The 20,638-nt window shown below is 44.2% G+C and overlaps 3 protein-coding genes across 4 annotated transcripts; 1 reads left to right on the top strand and 2 right to left on the bottom strand.

The window, feature by feature from the left end:
- The first annotated feature begins 1,788 nt into the window (after nt 1-1,788).
- Nucleotides 1,789-13,075, top strand: LOC108162853. 2 transcript variants are annotated; one of them, XM_017297798.2, is made up of 8 exons: nt 1,789-1,888; nt 5,587-6,158; nt 9,919-10,261; nt 10,910-11,313; nt 11,404-11,525; nt 11,590-11,705; nt 11,774-11,891; nt 11,950-13,075. In XM_017297798.2, the coding sequence occupies exons 2-8, from the start codon at nt 5,840-5,842 to the stop codon at nt 12,418-12,420; spliced, it is 1,893 nt and encodes a 630-aa protein (XP_017153287.1). In that variant the 5' UTR covers nt 1,789-1,888; nt 5,587-5,839; the 3' UTR covers nt 12,421-13,075. The 2 variants fall into 2 exon arrangements, with proteins under 2 accessions (XP_017153287.1, XP_017153286.1); XM_017297797.2 differs by lacking the exon at nt 1,789-1,888 and adding an exon at nt 4,584-4,686.
- LOC117189058 lies at nt 7,790-9,451 on the bottom strand. Its single transcript, XM_033393964.1, has 2 exons — nt 8,097-9,451; nt 7,790-8,037 (listed from the first exon to the last, which is right to left on the bottom strand). Exons 1-2 carry the CDS (start codon nt 9,051-9,053, stop codon nt 7,837-7,839), a joined length of 1,158 nt encoding a protein of 385 aa, XP_033249855.1. The 5' UTR covers nt 9,054-9,451; the 3' UTR covers nt 7,790-7,836.
- Nucleotides 13,076-13,124: 49 nt separating the features above from the next.
- LOC108162852 (ring canal kelch protein) lies at nt 13,125-20,108 on the bottom strand. Its single transcript, XM_017297796.2, has 6 exons — nt 19,578-20,108; nt 18,311-18,712; nt 16,743-17,981; nt 16,100-16,671; nt 14,966-16,038; nt 13,125-14,909 (listed from the first exon to the last, which is right to left on the bottom strand). Exons 1-6 carry the CDS (start codon nt 20,027-20,029, stop codon nt 14,121-14,123), a joined length of 4,527 nt encoding a protein of 1,508 aa, XP_017153285.1. The 5' UTR covers nt 20,030-20,108; the 3' UTR covers nt 13,125-14,120.
- Between the last annotated feature and the right edge of the window lie 530 nt (nt 20,109-20,638).

The following is a 20,638-nucleotide window of genomic DNA, read 5'->3' as shown; positions in this document are numbered from 1 at the left end:
ATATGACCTGCATCTGCTCTCTTCCCATATAAGTAGTGTTTCAAGTGTATCTGAAGCATCGATGGCCGAAAACAAATTTCCTTTCTTGTTTGGTCTGTTTTCCTTTCATCTCCAGTTTTCCCATTATTTTTCTGCGGATTTTCGTTCTCTGTTCTTGCTAGGAAAACCTTGAATCGTTCGCTTTGATTTGTGTTTCCTTGCGTTTGATTGTTGAACATTTATTCTATATTTTTTGTTTATTTTTTGGTTCTTTGTGTAGCACTTGCTGCATTTAATGGCATGAAAATTAATTTGACATTTAATAGCTATAGTGTTGTTGTGTTTATTAAGTATTCATTGTTTTTTATGTTTGCTAGGAGCAAACAAATTGCCGGCGCATATTTTATATATTGTTTGCACTGTCACGTGTCGGCTACCAATGATGCCTCCTGCATATTATAATTATGAATTATCCAAATAAATCAGACGAGTAGCGACCTGTTAATGTGTTAATAATAGCCGGCTACGTGCTGTTCAATGTGTTTATGTCTTGTTAAAGTATATTTATACAAGGTATTCCTGGAGATGAATGGTATATTGTAGCGAACATGACTCCCTAGAATGTATAAGTTCTTTATTATCATCAATTGCCAATTGATACGGCCCTGTCTGTTTATTGGCACCTTATACTGGCATCAACATTACATCCATTACCTCCTTATCCCAAGCATAGCTCCCGGGGAGACCCAGCCAGCTGTCAGCTCTGCACATTTTAAAGCTACAGCAATTTGAGAATCTCATATACAAGTGCATCCCAAGTACTGGGCATCTCATAGTCGAGACACTCGACTATGGCATTCTCTCATATTGAGTTTGAGTGCGTGGAGTACGTGGCGTATACTTAATTAATACATAATTGTGCAAAAGTAATGCAAAGAATGCGTCGAATGCACGTTGCAAAACGGAGAGAGAGAGAAAGGAAAAGGGGTGGTCGCGAATAATTGAGCAATTTTTACTGTGCATTTCAATTGATTTTATTTATACCCATTTAATATTTTCAAACATTTTGACACATTTAAAAATTATTGAAATATTTTTGTTAGAGATTAAAGTTCTTGAAAACACTAACACAGAAATTTCAATCTTCGGCATTTGCATAAAATCAAATCCTCTTCATTTTCTGCACTAAAAAATATATTTACAGTTTTGCAATACAGCATTACAGTTATATTTCCATATTCCCTTTGCCATTGTGGGTAATCGGATGCGGGTTTGCCCCCTTCCCAACAACTTAATCAGTACTTTAAATATGGGTATACATGAGATAAGTATTGTTACGGAAATTAAGGTCTGTAACAAATATATCTATACTTGAAGAAGCTTAAAGAAACTATCTTAGGAATTTCAAGTAACTAAAATAACTTTTGTATCAGTGACATCAGGGCGTATAAGTAATATTTATTTAACTACTGAAATTTCAGCTACTTCTGGTTTGTGTCTCGGTTAATCATGCAAGCTTTGGTACAATCGTTATGAAAGCTTTAACATACAAGCTTAGACTAGTTAAAAGCTTCGGCTTAGTTGGCTTGACTAACGTAGTCAGAGCAAAGCGCTGAGTGCGGAGATAAAAATAAAGAAATGCAGGCAGTCAATGGAAAATAAAGAAGTTGTACATAAATAGGCTGACTTTACTTTTATAAATGATTCCACCTGCCTTCGAATACCACTATCTGGCTAACGAGAATCCAAACAAAACTTGACAACCCTAGCCAGTAGACAGCCAAGGAGCCCCCAAAAGCGACGCAGCCGAGGCAAAAGCTCCTCATTTGTCGCCACTTTTCCGGCACAACAGACGCAACATTTGCCGAGAGAGAGCCGCGCGAGCGGATAATAAAATCCAGTGAAACAAGTAAAAAATTGCAGTGGAACATTGAGCAGTCCGCTGCAAACAAAACCTAATCTAATTAAAGCAAAACTCGCTAAAGATAATGTGAAACGGAGCACAAAAGAAATTCAATCAATGGAAAGGAAAAGTCAGCGGTGAAAAGTCGCCGTCGAGCAGGGCTATCGTAATGGAAGGAGAGAAGAAAAGACTCTGGAAAAGACTTTTGTGTGCAAGAAAACTAAGTGCAATAAACTGTGAATAATCCCAGAATTAGCGGCGTATGCATCGTGCGGTCCCCTGGGTGGGGAATTGGGCCTGGATTCGGTTCCATTCTATTGCTGGATGTCCAGATTTATATTATGCAAATTAATTTCAATTGGTTTGCACTCTGGATACAGCATTCCGTATGCGGCTCTGTTTATTGTTGCGGTTCCTGCTGCTGCTTTTCTGTTGCTCTTCGTCACTGTATTACCCGTATACCACTCCGTAGTGCTCAATACTACTCGTAGTAGTAGTAGTAGTCGTAGTACTATCACTACTACTACTCTGCAGTAGTCTTCCTGCTTTTCGTATACATAAATTCGGCAAAAAGTTGCCCTGTCAGGTGGTAATGTGCCTCCCATTCCCCACCTCTGCTACCCCACATACGGATATATGACTCCATAACAAGTGTGTGCGTGTCTGGCTTGATTTACCGGCTTTTCTGAGGGCTAAAACTATGAGCATAGTTTTCCCAAGAATTTTTTAATCATACAGGAATGCAGAGTGCACAAAAAGGGGAGAAGGAAAAGCAGCTGGCAAAAACCCAGCGCAAGCTCTACGTGAAAATGTAATTACAAACTGTGTTGGGGAAAAGCTCGTGTTGACGGAAAGGCGAGTGCTCCGTAACTATCACAGCTGCCAATTACGAGTAATTTAAGTTCACATTAAAGCGGGTAATTTTATAAATACTTTGCTCAACTTTGCTACAAGTTCCTCCGTGAAATGTAGCACCTGGGAGATGTTTGACATTTGCTTTCATTGTTGATTCCTCACCGGGAAGTTCCTGAAACTCAATTAACTAGGTGCTCAAATAATTTGCAGTAGTTTCTCTAATCTTTTGCGACACCTAACTAGGGCTACATCTTGGCAGTTCCTGTCAACAATTAAGAAATGTTAGCTAAGGGGTTCGACCCCAAACTTCGGGTAACATTCAGGAAGGAATGTTTTTCCGGGCGTAAAGTGGTTCAACAATATTATCTTTTAACATTTATTGTTAAACAATTTTGAAATTTATAAAGATCAAAGAATTTTTTCATTGTTTTTCCTGCTAAAAAAATCCTCTTGGAAGAATATAATTTTTCCTATGGACATAATTGACCATTTTTTCATAACCCGAGACTTATAACCACATTTTGTCTTGACGAAATAGTTCCAAAACTTTTGTTTCCGACCATCCAGACAATTTAATTTAAAATAAAAAAGTGGAACCATAAAAACACAAAATTTAATCAAGATATAAAAAGCCGAAGCCCCTGCCGCATACGAAATGCAGCTCGATGGTGGTATTAAAAGCTGACTAAAAATAAAGTCTCCGCATGACCATAATATCAATTACAATTACGTGGACCGAGCCGGCAGACTCGCTTTCAGAGACCCACAATGAGAAAAAAAGTGACGTGCACGAGACTCTCATTATAGTGTATATAAGGCAGCGCACACAGAGGGAAGACATCGGGAAAGAAGCCAAAAATACAGACTTGCAGTATGGCAAGACAAGACAACATTTACGTGGTGCAGCAGTCAGTCAGTCTGTAGTCTTCTGTAGTCTGCGGCCACCGGGAGAGCAAAGCTCAGCAGCTCAGCCCCCATCAGCACAATCACAGCAATTGCTTCCAGACCGATGGGACAGACAGACAGACAGACAGACAAACAGACGGACATACAGACCGGTGGACGGACTGGGTAGAGTTCCACAATAATGGGGAACCACTGACAGACCAGACCAGACCATGCCACAGACATCCATCCATCCATCCAGTCCATGCGTCGAGCATCGAGCATCAGCATCGAGCGACGAGCGACGAGCGGCGGTAGTTGCACAATTTTGCACAAAAGCCAAAGCATAATCATGAATAATGAGCGTTTGTGATAAGTGATAAATGCCCAGTGGCGAATGCACACGGAATATGAATAAGAAGGAAATTGTTTTTCTCGCTATGGAATGGGAAAAATCATTGCTTGTTTATAGAGAAAAATATGAGTTGTAATGGTTGAAGCGTGTATAAATAGTAGTAGGGTTAGTACCACGGAGTGTCAGAGTTGCACTCCAGGTCTCTGTCTCTCAGTGCATACATATTAGGGTTGTGTGAATCACTCTCTTAATTAGGAAGAGCCAAAACATTAGGCTTGTCTTTCTTAGTGCGCATCTAAATACGAAAGATTGATTTTCCAGGGTATCAATGGACATTAACAATTAAAACTTGTTCTCATTAGTTCTGTAAAATAAAATTGCCAAAATTTTCTACAATCTTCATAAAAATATATATCCCTCTTGCTTCAGAATTCCATCATTCCCCGTATGCCGGACACACAGGTCTCCTCTTGGGGCAGAGCCATCCCATTTCCCAGTGGGCATTCGCTGAGCCCGTTTTTCTCTGCCTTCTGTCCCTGCTCTTTCCATAGTCTCTTCTTTCTGGTCTTCCAGTCGGGCGCTTCGCCCACCCATGCCCAGAGCCAGAGCCAGACCCACAGGTCCACAGGTCCGCAGTATGAAACGGGAATCGGTACGGTTCGGTTCGGTTCAGTTCAGTTCAGTTCAGTAAGCCAAATGCGCGCCAAAGGTGAAAAAGCAAGCCAAATATTTATTTTAAAAATATTCTAAAATACAACAGAAATAGTGGGGATCCAGATTCAGAGTGGGAAAGTCATCCCAAGAGTGCAGTTTTGTTTTGTTTGTGGATATTTTCCGTGGCAGCTTTTCCGCTAGTCGCTTTGATTAGTTTAAGTTGCCGCCAAGTTTTTGTGCGTTCTCCTCTTTTTCTGGATTTATTTACGCCGTAGTTTGCCGTTTAGTTTTGTCAACTTTAATTGAAATTAATTTACTTTCTTCACATATCTGACAGATGTGTTTGTATCTGTTGCTGTATCTGTATATGTATCATCGTATCTGTGTATCTGTATCTGTGTATCTGTGAACACATGCCGCCGACTGAGGCGAGCAGCCTTGTATGCGATCAGATCCGAGCCCAGAGGTCAGCAAATAAGCAAATTATCGCATATGATGGTTTACTATATAGATACGGTTTATATGCAAATTGAAAATAAAATCTGACAAAAGAGGATCACGACTCGAGGAGTGTGCAAAATTTAACTACGGCTATTCTTGATTACCATCTATTTTGCATCTTATAAAGATACCCACCCTAGCCTACCTCTTGGGCTTTTCCCCCAAACCAAATATGCAACCGACTGCAATCAAATGTAAATCCAATCGTGATGAGCCCCAGCCAAACTATTCACTTCTATATATAAACATATATATATTATATATGTACATATCTGTTTTATAGAGACGAAAAATGCGATATGATTTGCATACAAAACACTGCTAGAAGACCCCTCGCTCAGCCCGATAGGCAATGACTTGAATTTCAATAAGTTCCAGAGTTTGCAAACTCATCAAAATCGCCTTTGATGGACTGCTCAATTATAACCCTCTTCTCTTCTGCTCCCGGACACAGCTCTCGACCATTATGTAAAGCTTCTCTTGGCCAAAAACTTATACACAAACGAAAATGAATAAACTCGTGGTACCGCAAAAACAATCAGAACAAAAAAACTGAGAGAAAACCAAGTGGAAAAACTAGAAGAACATAACCAAAACTCGAACAAAACAAAAGGAAAACTCTCTGAAAGTGCTAGCAATTAAAAATAATTTCACAAATTGCAAACGAACAAGAAGCAAAAATAAATAAAGGGAAACCCGAAACTTGAATGTCGCGCAAAATGTTGCAAGTGCCGGTGGCAACATTTCTGTTGCTGCTGCTGCTGCAGAGTGCCTCGGCCTCTCCAGCTCCAGCTCCAGTTCCAGCAGCGGCTGCAGCTGCCTCCCCAGATGCATCCACCATCAGCTTTCCTCTGGAACGTCAAATCGATGCCAGTTTGAAGAACGCCAAGCAGATTGAGAGCAGAGTGCTGCCCGAGTTGGACGGCCTGCAACGCAATCAGGAGGATGAGAAGTGGCAGCAAGTCGTCCGGTTTATTGACGATGGTTTCCCCGTCCTCGAGCTGTATGCCTACAAGTTCAAGAGGGGTGAGTACCGCAGTGGGACATTCCATTTAGCTTCTCATTTCTGAATTTATTATGTACTTGATATTTCTGAAGTATGAAATTACAAAACTTTTCTCCAAAATTACTAAAATGTGCAATCATTTATCATGGACTGCCTGCTTAATCCTCTCGTAACGTCTCAGAAATGCCGTACTATTCACGAAAATGCTGTTCGAGAACATGGCCCATATCCAGCCATGGCTGAATATCTGAAGGAGATGACTACGATTCATTCGAAAGACATTCATTTCGCTCCGCTTTGCATGGCCAATCGGTAGAGCCATATGATTTGCATCTAAGAAGCCAGAAAGTTAGGAAAGAACAGAACACTTCCTTATGTGTATATTCCTAAATTCTCAGTTGACGCTGATGCTTGAAATTGGCCCTGAAACGGCCAAACTCTCGTTTAGCTGAATAGATGGCCATATTGATGTAGATCAGACACAGAGGATAGCCCAATGCCGAAATTAAACCATATATCAATTTGGCCGCCAATCTCTCGTCGTACAAGACCAAAAGGAAGATGATCACGATGAAAAAGAATTCCTCGATCAGGCAGATCCACACAAAGAGCCGTATGAAAGGGTTAAACTTGTGGCGAAGCTTAATCAGATTTTTGTGATAATCAATCAGGTGTATGTACTGATGTCTGTGGGATCGGAATATATTCAGACCATAGAAGGAGTAGAGGATCAGAAGAGCCTCCAGCAGCAGGGGCTGAAGGAGGGCGAAAAAAAGCGCCGAGCCTCGTAAAAGCTTTGAAAACTTGGAAGTGGGTACCACAAACGTAATAAAATCGTGTTGACGAGGCGAAATTATTATGGTTCCCATCTGAATCAGATGTATGAATTAGAACCACCAGTTGATCGTAGGTTCTTGTCAGCATATTCTATTATATCTTTCAAAAATCCGCATAAATCTGTTGAGTACGTCCTGTTGCATCTGTTCCCGCTGATAAAGATGGTTATAGTCAATGCTGTAACTTATGAGAAAGTTCTTATTGAGTATATACAAGTGCACTGTCATATACAGCACATTCAGGGAACGCTCCGTAGCAGGCCGCAAGTCTACAAGGGCCTCCAGGAACTCCATGAAGTAGTAGATGAAGTGGATCAGGAACATCACGAATAGCCAAGGTCGTAGCCAGAATCTGTGAATCACTCCCACGGCAAAATTAACTGAAAGCTCAGCCGAAAAGCCCGCTTCCGAGGGACATATTTGTAAATGTTGCAACCCGAAAGCGTTGTCAGCAGTTGCAACAGCTGCAGTATGTACGTTAGACAGGACATGGCCAACTGATTACCAAGCTCCCGCAACTACAAAAAGGGTGGCCGGATGGGGGAAATGGGACTGTGTGATGTTGATGAATGACTTCGCTTAACTGTCCTGATCGTAAAAAGAGAACTACTTCATTTACCTAATAGACCAGGCTATTAACAAATTATTGATGGGAGGTAGGGCCTCCCTAATACACTAACTTCAGAATTTTTTCCCATATTTATTGGTACAAACATCCGAAAGATTTTGTTCCCTATATGATTGTTTAATAATACATAATATTTGGGATAGAAATGTATGTAATTCATAGCAAAGTATAGCAAAGATTACAATTACAAATTCATTACATGATTCATTGGGATTAAAAAAAACCGAAAATCAGCTACTGGCGCTTTTCCTTAACCCTCTCATAATTCTTCAGAAATTCCTCACTATTCACGTAAATGCCATATGAAAACATGGCCCACGTAAAGCCCTTACTGAGGACCTCCAAGATATGGCCACGATTCAAGCGAAATACATTCAAATCGCTCTTGTCTGCTCCGTTATGCAGAGTCAATCGGTAGAGCCAAAACATCTGTAACTGTGGAACCAGAAAGTTAATACAGAACCCAACATATTCTTTATATTCACTGAACTCACCTGACGCTCGGGCTTGCAGTTTTTCTTGAACTGTCCAAACTCTCTTTGGGCCGAGTCGATAGCGAGATTGACATAGACAAGACACAGCGGATAGGAGAAGTTTAAACCAACTGTATAGAAGTAGTAACCCACTGAGTGGGAGCTGGGCTCCTTAGACAAGAAAAAATGGAGCGTGATCACGAAGAAAATGAAGTCATCCATTATACAGATCCAGACCAGGGGTCTGATTAGAGGCTCGAACCTTCTGCGCAACTCGATCAGGTTCTTATAGTAATCAATCAGCGGTATTAACTGACGTCGGTTGGGGCGGGATGGTGGAAGAATATAGCAAGAGTAGAGGATCAGCAGACCCAAGTGGGCAGTAACCCCCAGCAGAAATGGCTGAATCCTCCCGAAAAGAATCCCTGAGCGGCGTAAAAATGTATTGAATATAGAGTTTGGTCCGAAGAATGGAATCTTGTCCAGTAGAGAATAGTTCCTCATCATTGTCATGGAAGCCATCTTACCCATGTACATGAGAAAGAGCCACCAATTAATAGTGGGCCCTTGTCCACATATACTTCTATATCTATAATAGATGCGCGCAAATCTGTTCAGCAAGTCCCGCATCCGCTTCCGCTGGTACACATAGATATAGGCAATAATGTAACTTATGAAAATTGGATCATTGAGTAAAAAGAAACGAGTCGCCAGGTAAAATAGATTCAGAGCACTGTCACTGTTCGGTTTCAAGTTCACCAGGACTTCTATGAACAAAAAGATGAACATGGCCGAGAAGATCAGGAAGATAAACAGTAGCCAGGGTCTCAGCCAGAAGCCGTGGAGTACTCCCAAGGCCATATTCAACTGGGAGCTCAGCTGAAATGCCCGTTTTTTCGGAGCGTATTTAAAGATGTTGCAACCCGAAATCAATGTCAGCACTTGCAACAGCTGCAGTGTTCTCGTTAGGCAGGACATGGTAAGACTGGCTCTCGGTTATACACAGTTCTCGAAGCCTTGGCAACTCCGCAGATGGCCAAAATGGGGAAAACGTGTGACGTTGATGAATGGCTTCGTTCAACTGTCCAAATGCTGATCATAAACTAAAACTACTTCATTTAACTAATTGACAGGCTATAGGCAAGGCATGGCAAATGGATGGTGTAATTTTTCAATGGAATAGTTCTTTCATATATTTGACATATTTCCAATGCAAGAATTGACTTTTTTATGGAGTATCAATAATAATTCTCGTAGATTCTACATAGAGATGATAGAGATCATAGGGAGAAAACCAATAGAGGAATACAATCTGAATTACTATGAAAGAAAAATCCAATTTAAATATAATTACACTGATTAATAATGAAATAGCAATGAGAAAGAACATCATGTACAAAATGTAGTGACTTGGCGGAACCCTAAAAGCTTATTACCTCATTAGGCATCATTGCGAATACCTCCCCGAGCACCCATCCACCCACAGCCCAGCATAACAATGTGTATTTTTATGCGTGCCGCATAATAATATGATATAATTAGCCCAGCATATTCCCCTGCCGAGACGGGAGACGGTAGTCTTCTGGTCTGTCATTACTCGTACACACCCACAAAAAGGAACAAAAATAAAAGGCATACGCCCCGAGCACAGCCGAAAGTTAATTACTTGATTAGCATGCAGAAAGGTAGGGGATTCAGGAGTAGCCTGGTAAATGAAACGAAAACAGTTTACATTTTTAAGTGAGCAATTCCCCAAGTAACTCTCTCTATCCCATCTCTTCTATCCGACTTTATGTACATTTGTGTGTCTGTATGTATGTATATGGCCCGATTCTAATTGCAGATATCCCATATACATTGATTGTGCCCAAAATCGATGTGCGGACCATCGAGAAGCCGCGACTGAAGGAGTTCATGTTGGAGCATTTGGTGCCTGGGAAGCTCTTTGACAGCTATAGCGGTGTGGCCAACAGCAAGGAAGAGGAGGAGTCCTACGGCAATGGGAACGGACATAAAATCGTTTTTCGTAAATTGGAAAAGTCCCACAACAATGTTTGGCTACTCAATGGACAGCAAATACTCTACAAGCTGCGTATCAATGAGAATTTGATGGCCATTGGAATTGATGGCTATTTGGGCGATAGGAAGTCGCCCTACTCCAAGCGGAACATACAGGAAACGAACAAGTGAGTACAGCCCTTCGTTTCGCTACAGTGGGACAACTCCCATCTGAACTCCTTAAAACTGTGACTGTGAATACTTTTCATTCAAGATGGACATGTTTGATAAGGAGCATTTTGGTGGCCATACAAATTGGTGGTTGCTAAAGTTGATCTATCAGTTACACATGCATATATCTTCCACATATACTACCCACCCATATATGCCTTGCAGAAAAATAGTGAGATTGATATTGTAGATAGATTGACAGACAGATGAATATGTATTTAGATAACTATGTAGGTCTGCAATAAATAAATAGCTTATGATGAATCCTACAAAAGTCTTTCAAAGTTTGACCACAGATTGGGCTGTAGAGCTGCCACTGCACCTGCAACTGCAGCTTTGGGGCTTATCTCGAACCACTGTGCGGTGCTATCTAGCGAGTACTAAGTTCTCCTGGTCCTAGTTTGTTTGCGGTCAAAAGTGCACTCATGCGAAATTTATCAGGCCGCAAACAAAGTTTTTGCTGGTCCAACTTTCTGCACAAACACACACACATTTAGATTTTCCTTTTCCGCCTCTGGTAAAGGCCGAATCTCTCCATATACATACACATATATATATCCCATCTATATATATATCACATCTATCTGTGCCCATCCCACTTATAGCCGCTACAACGACCCCCAGCCGCTGGAGCAGCCGAACATAACGAATGCACATGCCAAAGTGGAGCCCATTATTAAGGAGTCGAAGGCCAGTCCGCTGATGTCGTTTTTGGCCAACATGAAGACAGGCACAAAAGTATTCCAACACTTTCTATCGAAAAGCAATCTGACACGCATAATGGATGACAATGCCTATACGGTGCTGATACCCTCGGACAATGCCTTCCAGCGCTGGCATCCCATCGATTGGGGCTTCTATCCGTTCAGTGTGCCAGAGTTCACCGAAACGGTGCTGCTCAATCATTTCCTGCCCATGCAGCGGCCCCTCCGACTATCGGATGTGAGGAACATGGACGAGGTCGTCGTTCACACCATGGGCGGTGATGATGTCGTCTTCCATGGCCAACGTAAGTGGCCCCATAAATTATATTCCGAATTCAATTTTTGACAACATTCTTCTCCTTGGCTTCTTTGCTTATTTGCTCCCCCTTGAATAGCCACCCCCACGGTGAATAATGTCAGCATTATGTCCGACTTCACCCTCTCCAACGGCAATCAGGTGTTCATTATATCGGAGGTGCTCTTTGTCACCGAGGCCGTCGTCTCCAAATTGCACCAGGTAACCCGGTTATGGCTTATCCAATTCTAGTGTTTGATTTAATGTAATGTTGTTCCTCCTTCAGATGCACAAGGACAAGGAGACTCCCCCGTTGCTGGCATTCCCCTGGTTTGGGGCTCAGTTCTTGTCGCATTCGTTTTTGGCCCTGGAAAGAGATCCACGTTTTACCCAGATTACTAGGTAAGGAATTTGTTGGATTATTATGTGAGATATGCTGGGCTATGTCTTCTATTCAATCCCCCGAAAAGATATCTGAACAACGCAGAGATTGCTCCCCATATCTCAGGAGCCAATTACACCTTTTTTGTGCCAGAGGATCGGGCCTTTGAGAAGCTTGGTTTCGATAGACTTTCGGATGAGGTAATGGTAAGTATTCATGGTCGAATTTAAGCAAATATGGGTTACTAATCCTCTGACTTTCTAGGCCTCTCAGCGGGGAATAAAAATGCTCTTAAATCACTTTGTACGCGGCCGTCTTTACAACCGTGATCTGCGCGATAATGAGGTATACGAAACGATCGGCGGCGGTCACATAAAGATCACACGCAACCCGGGCAGCAACTATACGAGCGTCAACAATGCCCAGATAACGGAGAGTGAGGTATTCGTCTATAACCTGGGCACCATGTACTATCTGGATGACATCCTTTATTCGCACATACTCCGCGACTTCATCAGCAAGTCGACCAAGACGAGATCGAATCGAAACGGCGGCGACTCCGGTGGAGGATCGCGCAGCACTTCCCGTCCCAGCGATGTGGAGATCGTGCCCAATGAGTTCGAGAGCGAGCACAATGGCGGCGACTATGCCATCCATGGCGATGACGAGGACTTTGAGGATGAGATCATCACGCCAAAAGCGTTGCCCGTCCAGATCTATGAGTTGCCCAAGTAAAGAGTGCCTCGAAAGAGGATTCAGGCCGAGAGTGCTGGCAGATCCAAGAGGGTCACCATGTGGGGGAGTTTGATATGGGCTTACATAAAGCTAAATATAATTTTTTTTGCGTGAGGTCTGTATTGAGTCGAGTGGATTATGGAGAAGAGGGAGGAGGCGCTTAAAGCGTTTTTGTATAGTTCTGGGCTAATTTTTTAAAGCATTTCTCTAGTTTAGTTGATAGTTTCTTGTGTACATTTTAAGTTTAGTATTGAACGAGGCGGTGAAACGAAGTATACTACAACAGCAACCAGAAGAACAACAGAAAACGGCAACAAATATACTATACCTAATCCTAAAGAACTTATCAGCAATTTAAACGAAGCTTGTAGACATAGCGAGAAATTGCAAGAGAAAAAACCAAGATAACTATAACTATATGAAGAGTGAAGAATAAGCATTCACGTAATATTCGAATTACATAGAAACGAAACACAAACCAAAACAAACAAACAAACAAAAATATAAACAAACGAACGAAATTTTCACACAAAATTATAAAGATATGCGTATACCTACCATAGATACCCGTATATACTATCAAAATTCAATTAGCGCTCATCGATGTTGATGCTTTTTTGGGTCTATCCGTATGAGAGAGGGCATAGCGAGAACATATCCAGCAAAACCGATTAGAAAACAATTCCTTGGTCAAAAAAGAGAGATATGTACCAGTATATCTTACAGGCAGATATTGTATTTTTTAATTTAATGACATTAATGATATTGATATTTAATGTACTATCTGTGTATATGAACAAAACAAAAGCAATGAGAACGAAACATGCAATTTTATAATAGTTTGTTAAAATAAAAAGAAAAATCTTCCAGAAATACAGAGTAGCGCTCATCTTTTTGGTGTATCGTTGAACTAGTTTTATTATGAATTAGTTAAACTCAATACACATGTAAGTATGGTTATTATAATCATAAATGGAGTATTCTATTCTTCTATATGTATATGCGGGTGTACAAGTGCTACGCATATAGTATATGCATGTAAATAATACCTGTAATTCTAATTGACTTAAAAGATAGGTTTTCTAGTGGAGTATTGTATGATTTTAAAGCCGAAACCTAGCATACGTAAATGGATTAAACCAAAAGGAGTGGATATCCAAGACTGCTGGAACGGAACAGCCCTAAGATGCAATGGAAATTTGTCTAGGCAGTGGAACATGATTTGGAACTTGTGAAATTATAATTAGATCATTTATCAAATGCATATTGCTTGTGGGTAGATTGTGTTGGACATGTATAGTGTGGTATGGTATATATAGAGAGTAGTGTGTGCTTGATATGGCGCTTATGACACAAAAATTCTTCATTGAACTACAACTACATTATCCAACATAATATTCGATCTTGAGCTTTGGCTGGTTACACAAAATGTTGCCCCTTATAAATACATGCATATGTAATGCTATCAAATTCTACCATGGGAAAGTTTTTCTCTTAAGTATAAATATTTTATAAAATTTTAAAATTTGATTCGAATTTAAACGCTTTTTTGGTCGATTCGATTTTGATTTTTCATTTTTTGAGATCCAATTTTGAGGAGAGGAGCAGCGTGACAGAAAATGAACACAAAATTAAAAATGAAATATATAAAACAGAAAATTAAAAGCTGCTCTCAAAACCAAAGTGAACTTTATCCAATCTTAATCGTGATGTTCATTCACATTATTCTGGCTTCCGCTGCTACTACTGCTGCTGGTGGTGGTAGAGCATTGAGGGTTGTTTTGACTGTTGGTCGTCTCAGTCTCATTATCACTCAAATTGACAGGAGGATCCACAGGCAGTTCCGCTTCCACCTCCGCGACAGACACTTCCACAGCTGCACCGCCCACAGCGCCCTCGAGTTCGTCGGGCAATTCCACTGGAACTGGCGGCTTGGGCTTGAAACTATTGTTCTCCGTATTCAGTTTGTAGTTCTTGAAAGGATCCCCCTGCTTCGCGGCAGATGGTTGTGCCTGCTGCTGTGCCTGGGCCGCCTGGCGTTGTAGGCGTCGCTGTTGATTGCTGAATGTAGGACTCTCGGACCTGGCACGCTGCAGCATCGGACGCTGCTGATGGTAGGTGGGATCGTAGTCACGCGAGCGTCCAAATTCAAATCCATTCTGCCACTGAACATGCACATTCTCATACGAGGGATCTTCGTATCTATAATTTGATGCCGCCGCTCCATTCTGATTACGCTTGTCGGCTCCACTACGCAAACGACTCAAGGTGCTGTGAAGAGGACGGGCTGCTGCATTTGGATCCCGACGCATAGTAGAGGAAGCAGTCGATGCTGCACAGGATCCAGTGCAAGAGCTCTGATAGCGAACCATGTCCTGGGGCAAGCCACCCAAGCGTGGAGTGCCATAAGGATTCGACATCTGAGAGGCCACGGAGGCTGTGTCGCAGCTAACGCAATCACGCGAAAACATAAAGTTAAAGTCGATCACCTACAAGAAAAGTTATGAGTAAGTATCCTTGGTGGTCGTTTAAAGATGAATCCTACCTTGCAGTCGGGTCCCTGGCCAATCCACAGTGGCAGCCATTTGTTCACAAGCAGCCACTGCAAACTGGACTTGGATATGCGATTAAGAGTGTTATTCCCACTGGCATCTCCCGAAGAACTCGAACGGGTTGTGGTCGATGTGGTTTTCTTGGCCAGGGCAGCACTCTTGACGGCCGCAGTTGAAACGCTCTTAGCGGCCGCAGTTGGTCCGCTCTTTACCGACGCAGTCGATCCACTTTTATCTAGACCAGCAATTGGTGGAGCAGTTGCCGACTCCTTGGCCGTCTTACTGGCAGCCTTCACCTTGGGTATAGCTCCGGTTGGGCGAGTGGCATTGCTCACTGATGAACTGGAAGCGCTTTCCGGCACAGATGGATCGTCGACGACTGCTCCTGCGGCTCCAGCGGAGGCAGACCGTGCCGCACGCTCCATTGACACATTCGGCGTGAGCGGAGAGTTGTGGGCAGCCATTGCCGCTGCTGTCGTCTTGTAAATGTTGGTCATGCTCTGCGAATTCTCGCCGTGCAGGCAGCTAAAGAAACTCGAGGCGCTGTTCTTAACGGGAACCTTTACATTGCCGTATCCCATTTCAGCGGCTGCGGCCGCTGCAGCAGCGGCACTAGCACTCCCCACATACGCCTGGCAGCTGGGCACGTTGCAAGTGCTGCTTCCTCCTCCACTCGCAGCCGTGCCTCCTGCCCCATTGGCATTGAGTCGTATGTGACCAACGGTTCCGTAATGCGAGTGTCCCAGCACGGCGTAGTGGCCGCCCAGATTATAGTGATCAATGTTGCCGCAGGAGGAGCTCAGGTGTCGTTCGATTCGTCCTATGCCATGCCCCAGCACATCGAGGCGTGTATATAGCGGCACTCGGTTGGTGGCAGTGGGTCGATAGATGGGCTCATCGCGTATCTGTTCGTAGATATTCTCATAGCGCATTGTTCCGGCTGCGGCATAGGGTAGATTGTAGCCATCGGTGGATTCGGTGTCGTCGAAGCTGCGCTGACGCTGACAATTCGAGCGACTGTTGGTGTAGAGCGGCGTGCAACGCAGTCCGGTTCCATAGCGATTGCCTAGGGCGGATAAGAAAACATTGTATACTCTCTCCTAGATTTACCTTAAGCTGCTTCTTACCATTCTGCATATCTATGCGAAAGTTTCGACGGTATCCCAGGCCTGAGCGCACTGCACGCGGCACATCGTAGGCCGCCGCAGCGGCGCTCGCGCCCAGGATCCCGGCACCAGCTATAGATCGATCGTATAAATCATTGCGATAGTTTTTCATGGGCAGTGCGCGTTGCTGTGGCGTTGGTGCTAGCTGCTGTGGTTGTGGCTGTGGCTGTGGCGATGGTGGTGAGGGTCCTGGCTGTGGGGGTGGATTAATGTTGGCATTGGCTTCTGTTGGCGCTGGTTGGGCTGCCAGCTGGAGTGGCTGTTGAGCATCCTCAACATTTGCAGGGGCATTGACGTTGGCGGCGGCCACAATTTGATTGTTGTTGGGCTGACCAATTGGCGCATAGATGTTCTCGTAGTGCGGATGATTTGGAGGCTGAGGGGCCGCCGATGGCTGGACTGGAGCTGCTGCAGCAGCCGCTCCAACTGGTGGGATATTGCCATAAATGGCCCCCCCAATGGCACCCTCCATGGTCCCCTCAGCCTGGCTATTTTCATCATCCAGCAGTGCGATGGCCAGCGAAGCCGCTTGTCTGTAATCAAACGCAAAATTAGACTCAAGTTCAGGGATCAGAATTCGTTCAAATTAGATGGGCTCACTTACCGTGCCAATGCACCCTGCTCTTCCATTCACATGGGCTTATCGATCATACAGACGCCCGCATAACTGCGTCCAATGGTCATCAAAGCGGGCAGGATCCGCCAGCTGTCCGACTCCGGGCAGTACACCTCCACGGAGGCCAAATTGGAGGTTCCATCATCGCCACCGACCACATAGAGCAGCCCCTCGTGGGCCACCACTCCGGCGTTGCGGCGACAGTAGGACATGTCCGACACAGAGCTCCAGGTGTTCGTCTCGCAGTCGTAGGCCTCAACGGATTTGCGGACCATGGGGCCATCGTGGCCCCCCACCGCGTACAGGATGTTGTTCAGCACTCCCACGCCGGCTCCACTGCGACGGGAAGTCATCTCGGCGATGGCAGACCAGGTGTCTGTGTCGGGATTGTAACGCTCCACGGAGGACAAACACTGGCGAGAGAAGCCATCGTAGCCGCCAACGGCATAGAGCAGGCCATGAACGACGCCCACACCCACGGAACTGCGACGCGTGGACATGGAGGCGATGAATCGCCAGATATCAGTTTTTGGGTCGTACATCTCGGCGCTGGAGAGTCCGGTGGTGCCGTCGAATCCGCCCACGGCAAAGATGCAGCCGTTCAGCACAGCCACGCCCAGAGTAGATCGCCTAGCCTCCATGTTGCAGCAACTGGCCCAGTGATCGGTGGCCGGATCGTAGACATCCACAGTGCGGACCCGCAGTGCGCCGTTGAAGCCACCCACGGCATAGACCTTATCGCCCAGCACACTCAATCCGGAGCGGCAGCGACGATTGGGCATCTCGGCAGCCTGGTACCACTTCTCATCGCGCAGATCGTACCACTCGACGGCGCGTATGGCCTTGGGTGCCTGACCGCCAATCACCAACAAGATCTTCGGCATGCCCACCGTCTTTCGAGGCACTGTGCGAGCCGACTTCGTCTCCGTGGGCAGCAGGTGGTAGGTGAGAGCCTCTATGATCAGATTCTTGCATATGATATTACCCTCCAGCAGCAGTTCCTTGTCCACGCGCTGGGTAATGTACTCCTTGGACAGGAACGGCAGGCGCACATGCTCCATCAGGGCCGAGGTGAACTGCTCCCGCATGGGCACATCGTAGCGCAGCCAGGCGATCACACACTCGTAGACGCGCTCCTCATTGGGCACCGAAATGCGATCGTTTCCTATCAGGTTGATAACCTGCTCGTGCGAGAGATTCAGAAACTCATCGAACTGGATCACATCGCTGCAGAAAAGGCAAATGCAAAGGCAAAACGTAAATAAAGCAGTCGGTGAATTGGGGCATAAATGTTCAGCGGCGGAGTATGGGATTGAGATGCAATTAATGGCAAATATAATAAACCGGTCAATCTCTTACAATTAATTAAACATATAAAGAAATCTAAACTGGTTTCAAAACGACTAAATATAGGGCTGACCTTTACTCTGATTTTGCACAAAATCTCAAGGAGCATTCATTCGGTAACGTGCCAAACCTTATCGCATCTCGTCTGTCTGTGATTGCTTTCTCTATAGTTCCATATTTCCGACATGAAGCATAATCTTGGAACTCACTTGAAATGCTCTTCGATGTAGGTCTCCGCGTAGTTGAGCAGCTCCACGCAGGCATGAAGATCGGCAAACTCGCGTATGCCCAGACAATTGCTGGCATCCAATTGGGTCTGCAGGTAATCACAGCAGGCATCCCGCACATCCGTAAGCTGCAGCAGATTGGCAGCCGTCAGCAGGACCTGCACGTTATCCTCGTTCACCTCCACCGTCGAGGTGTACACATAATTGATGAGCAATTCCAGTGCTCGTGCATCCACGCTCTGTAGTGTGATCCTCGCCTGGCGCGACTCCTCGAAGCCGGTGAACATCGCATAGAAGTAGGGACTGCACGAGGCCAATACCATGCGATGGGCATGAATCTCTACATCATCGGCCACCAATATGACATCACAGAGTTGTTTTTGTCTGCGAATAAGCAAAATAAGCAAAGATACAGAGAAACCGAGAGCATTATTAGGTGTCAAGTGGTTTAATAAATACGAATGATATCGGTATTTTTTGTTTGGAGTAAAGCCAGATGTTTATTTACACTTTTTTAAATGAAACTGATCTTGGGGAAGCCTTCATTCTCTGTGTCTCTTCCTGCACCAATGATTTTGTTAGTTTTCTGTTTATCTTCCCGTTTTCTGCTGAATTGAATCCTCTTTTTCCTGCATTCATTGGGAATGATTCTAAACATTTTCTCAAGAGTCATGCTGATCCTCTTTCCTATATGTACATGCAGATTCATCTGACTCCCAGTGTCCTCCGCTTGAATCCTACGCTCAACACGTGTTCGTTCACCTTAAGGTTACAACACATTCACTTTTGGCTCTGACACCACTGTGGATTTGGTTTGGAAACTGGTTTCTGGGTTTCTGGCCATCGGGTAGTTTTCCAGTCAACCAAATGTAGAGATGCGGAAGCCGTAACCACAACAAATCGACAGAAATCGTTGGGCAATACGCCGCAAGTTCAAGGTCGTGCTCTAGTGCGAAACCAAAAAGCAGCGCATACAACCCATTATAATAATAATAATAATAATGCGAATGGCCCCTTGACAAAAGGTGGGGGCAAATATTATACAAAATAAATATGTATAGGCAAATAGACAAACAGAAATCAACTGCGCAAATATGCAAAATGCGAATGCGAGTGGGAATGGGATGGGATGGGATGCCGAGACGATCGTCTGACATTTGCAGTGATTATACATATGTATTTTTCAGATTTTGGGCCAAAAGTCAAGCAACTAATCCACCTGTCCACATCACTTGGTAGTTTTTCTTACTTGCGCATCTCGTTCATGGCATCGAAGGAGCGGGTTGTGTGCTGCTCGTTGCTGTATTGTCCCACTGTGCCGCGCTCCTTGCGGTTGGGCCGCTGGACGTGCTTCTGGGAGCTCTCGTCCAGGGAGTTTTGCGAGGCATAGCGGAGCAGGCAGCTTCCTCGTTCCAGGCCACTGCCCTCGGCGGCGGTGTTCTGTTGCGCCTGCTGCAGCAGACGTTGCCGCTGGACTGCCGCCACGCCCACGGCAGCCCCCAGTCCTGGCGGAGCAGGAGCTGGCAGCTCTATGCCCACACCCGCGCCCCCACCCACAGCATTCCCCTGGCCTGCTGCTGCAGCTGCTGCATTTGGTGGCTGCTGCTGTTGCTGGTTCTGTTGCTGTTGAGGATTGCCATTGCTTAGATTGCTCATAATACCGATCGTGTACTTGGTTAACAATGCACTCAGAGCTATCATTCAGCGGCGTCGTTCACAGCACGCGCGCTAACAAAAAAATGTACAATAATTAACAAATAAATTCTACAGTGTGACCGCGGATTTATAGATACAATATACGGTCTGCCCCTCAGAAGTATACCGATATATACAGTCTCATTTTCCAAATATACCGTAAATATACTGACGAATTCAAGTTCTATATTGCTCAATTTGATGTTCCACCGAATATTATTAGCTATCTAGAACGTTTAGCCCTGATCACATAATTTTATTCCAATTGATGAATCAATTTTCTATAAGATATGCTTATTTTAAGTTCTCCTTCTTATTGGAATGTGTCTAAAATAAGGTCTAAATATTTCCTCAATTCTAAAAATTGCTGCAGACTCAAAACCCCATTCAAGAACACCAAAAAAGAGAGCCATAACATTTTTGAAGAGAGCCCCAGAAATATACCGTAGATATGACGACGAATTTTCTACAATACTGGCTAATTTAGAGGACTCCCTTTATGGGATTTTTTATAAAATTGGGTTTAAACAAAGAAGGTGAACAAAAATGTAATTTTTTGTACATGGCAACTAGACGGTAACTGCACACTTGATACATATAAACAGCATATGTATT

The sequence above is a fragment of the Drosophila miranda genome, chromosome 4, assembly GCF_003369915.1.
Source record: "Drosophila miranda strain MSH22 chromosome 4, D.miranda_PacBio2.1, whole genome shotgun sequence".
NCBI classification, from domain to species: Eukaryota; Metazoa; Arthropoda; class Insecta; order Diptera; family Drosophilidae; genus Drosophila; species Drosophila miranda.
This window is presented reverse-complemented; position numbering and strand designations above follow the sequence as displayed.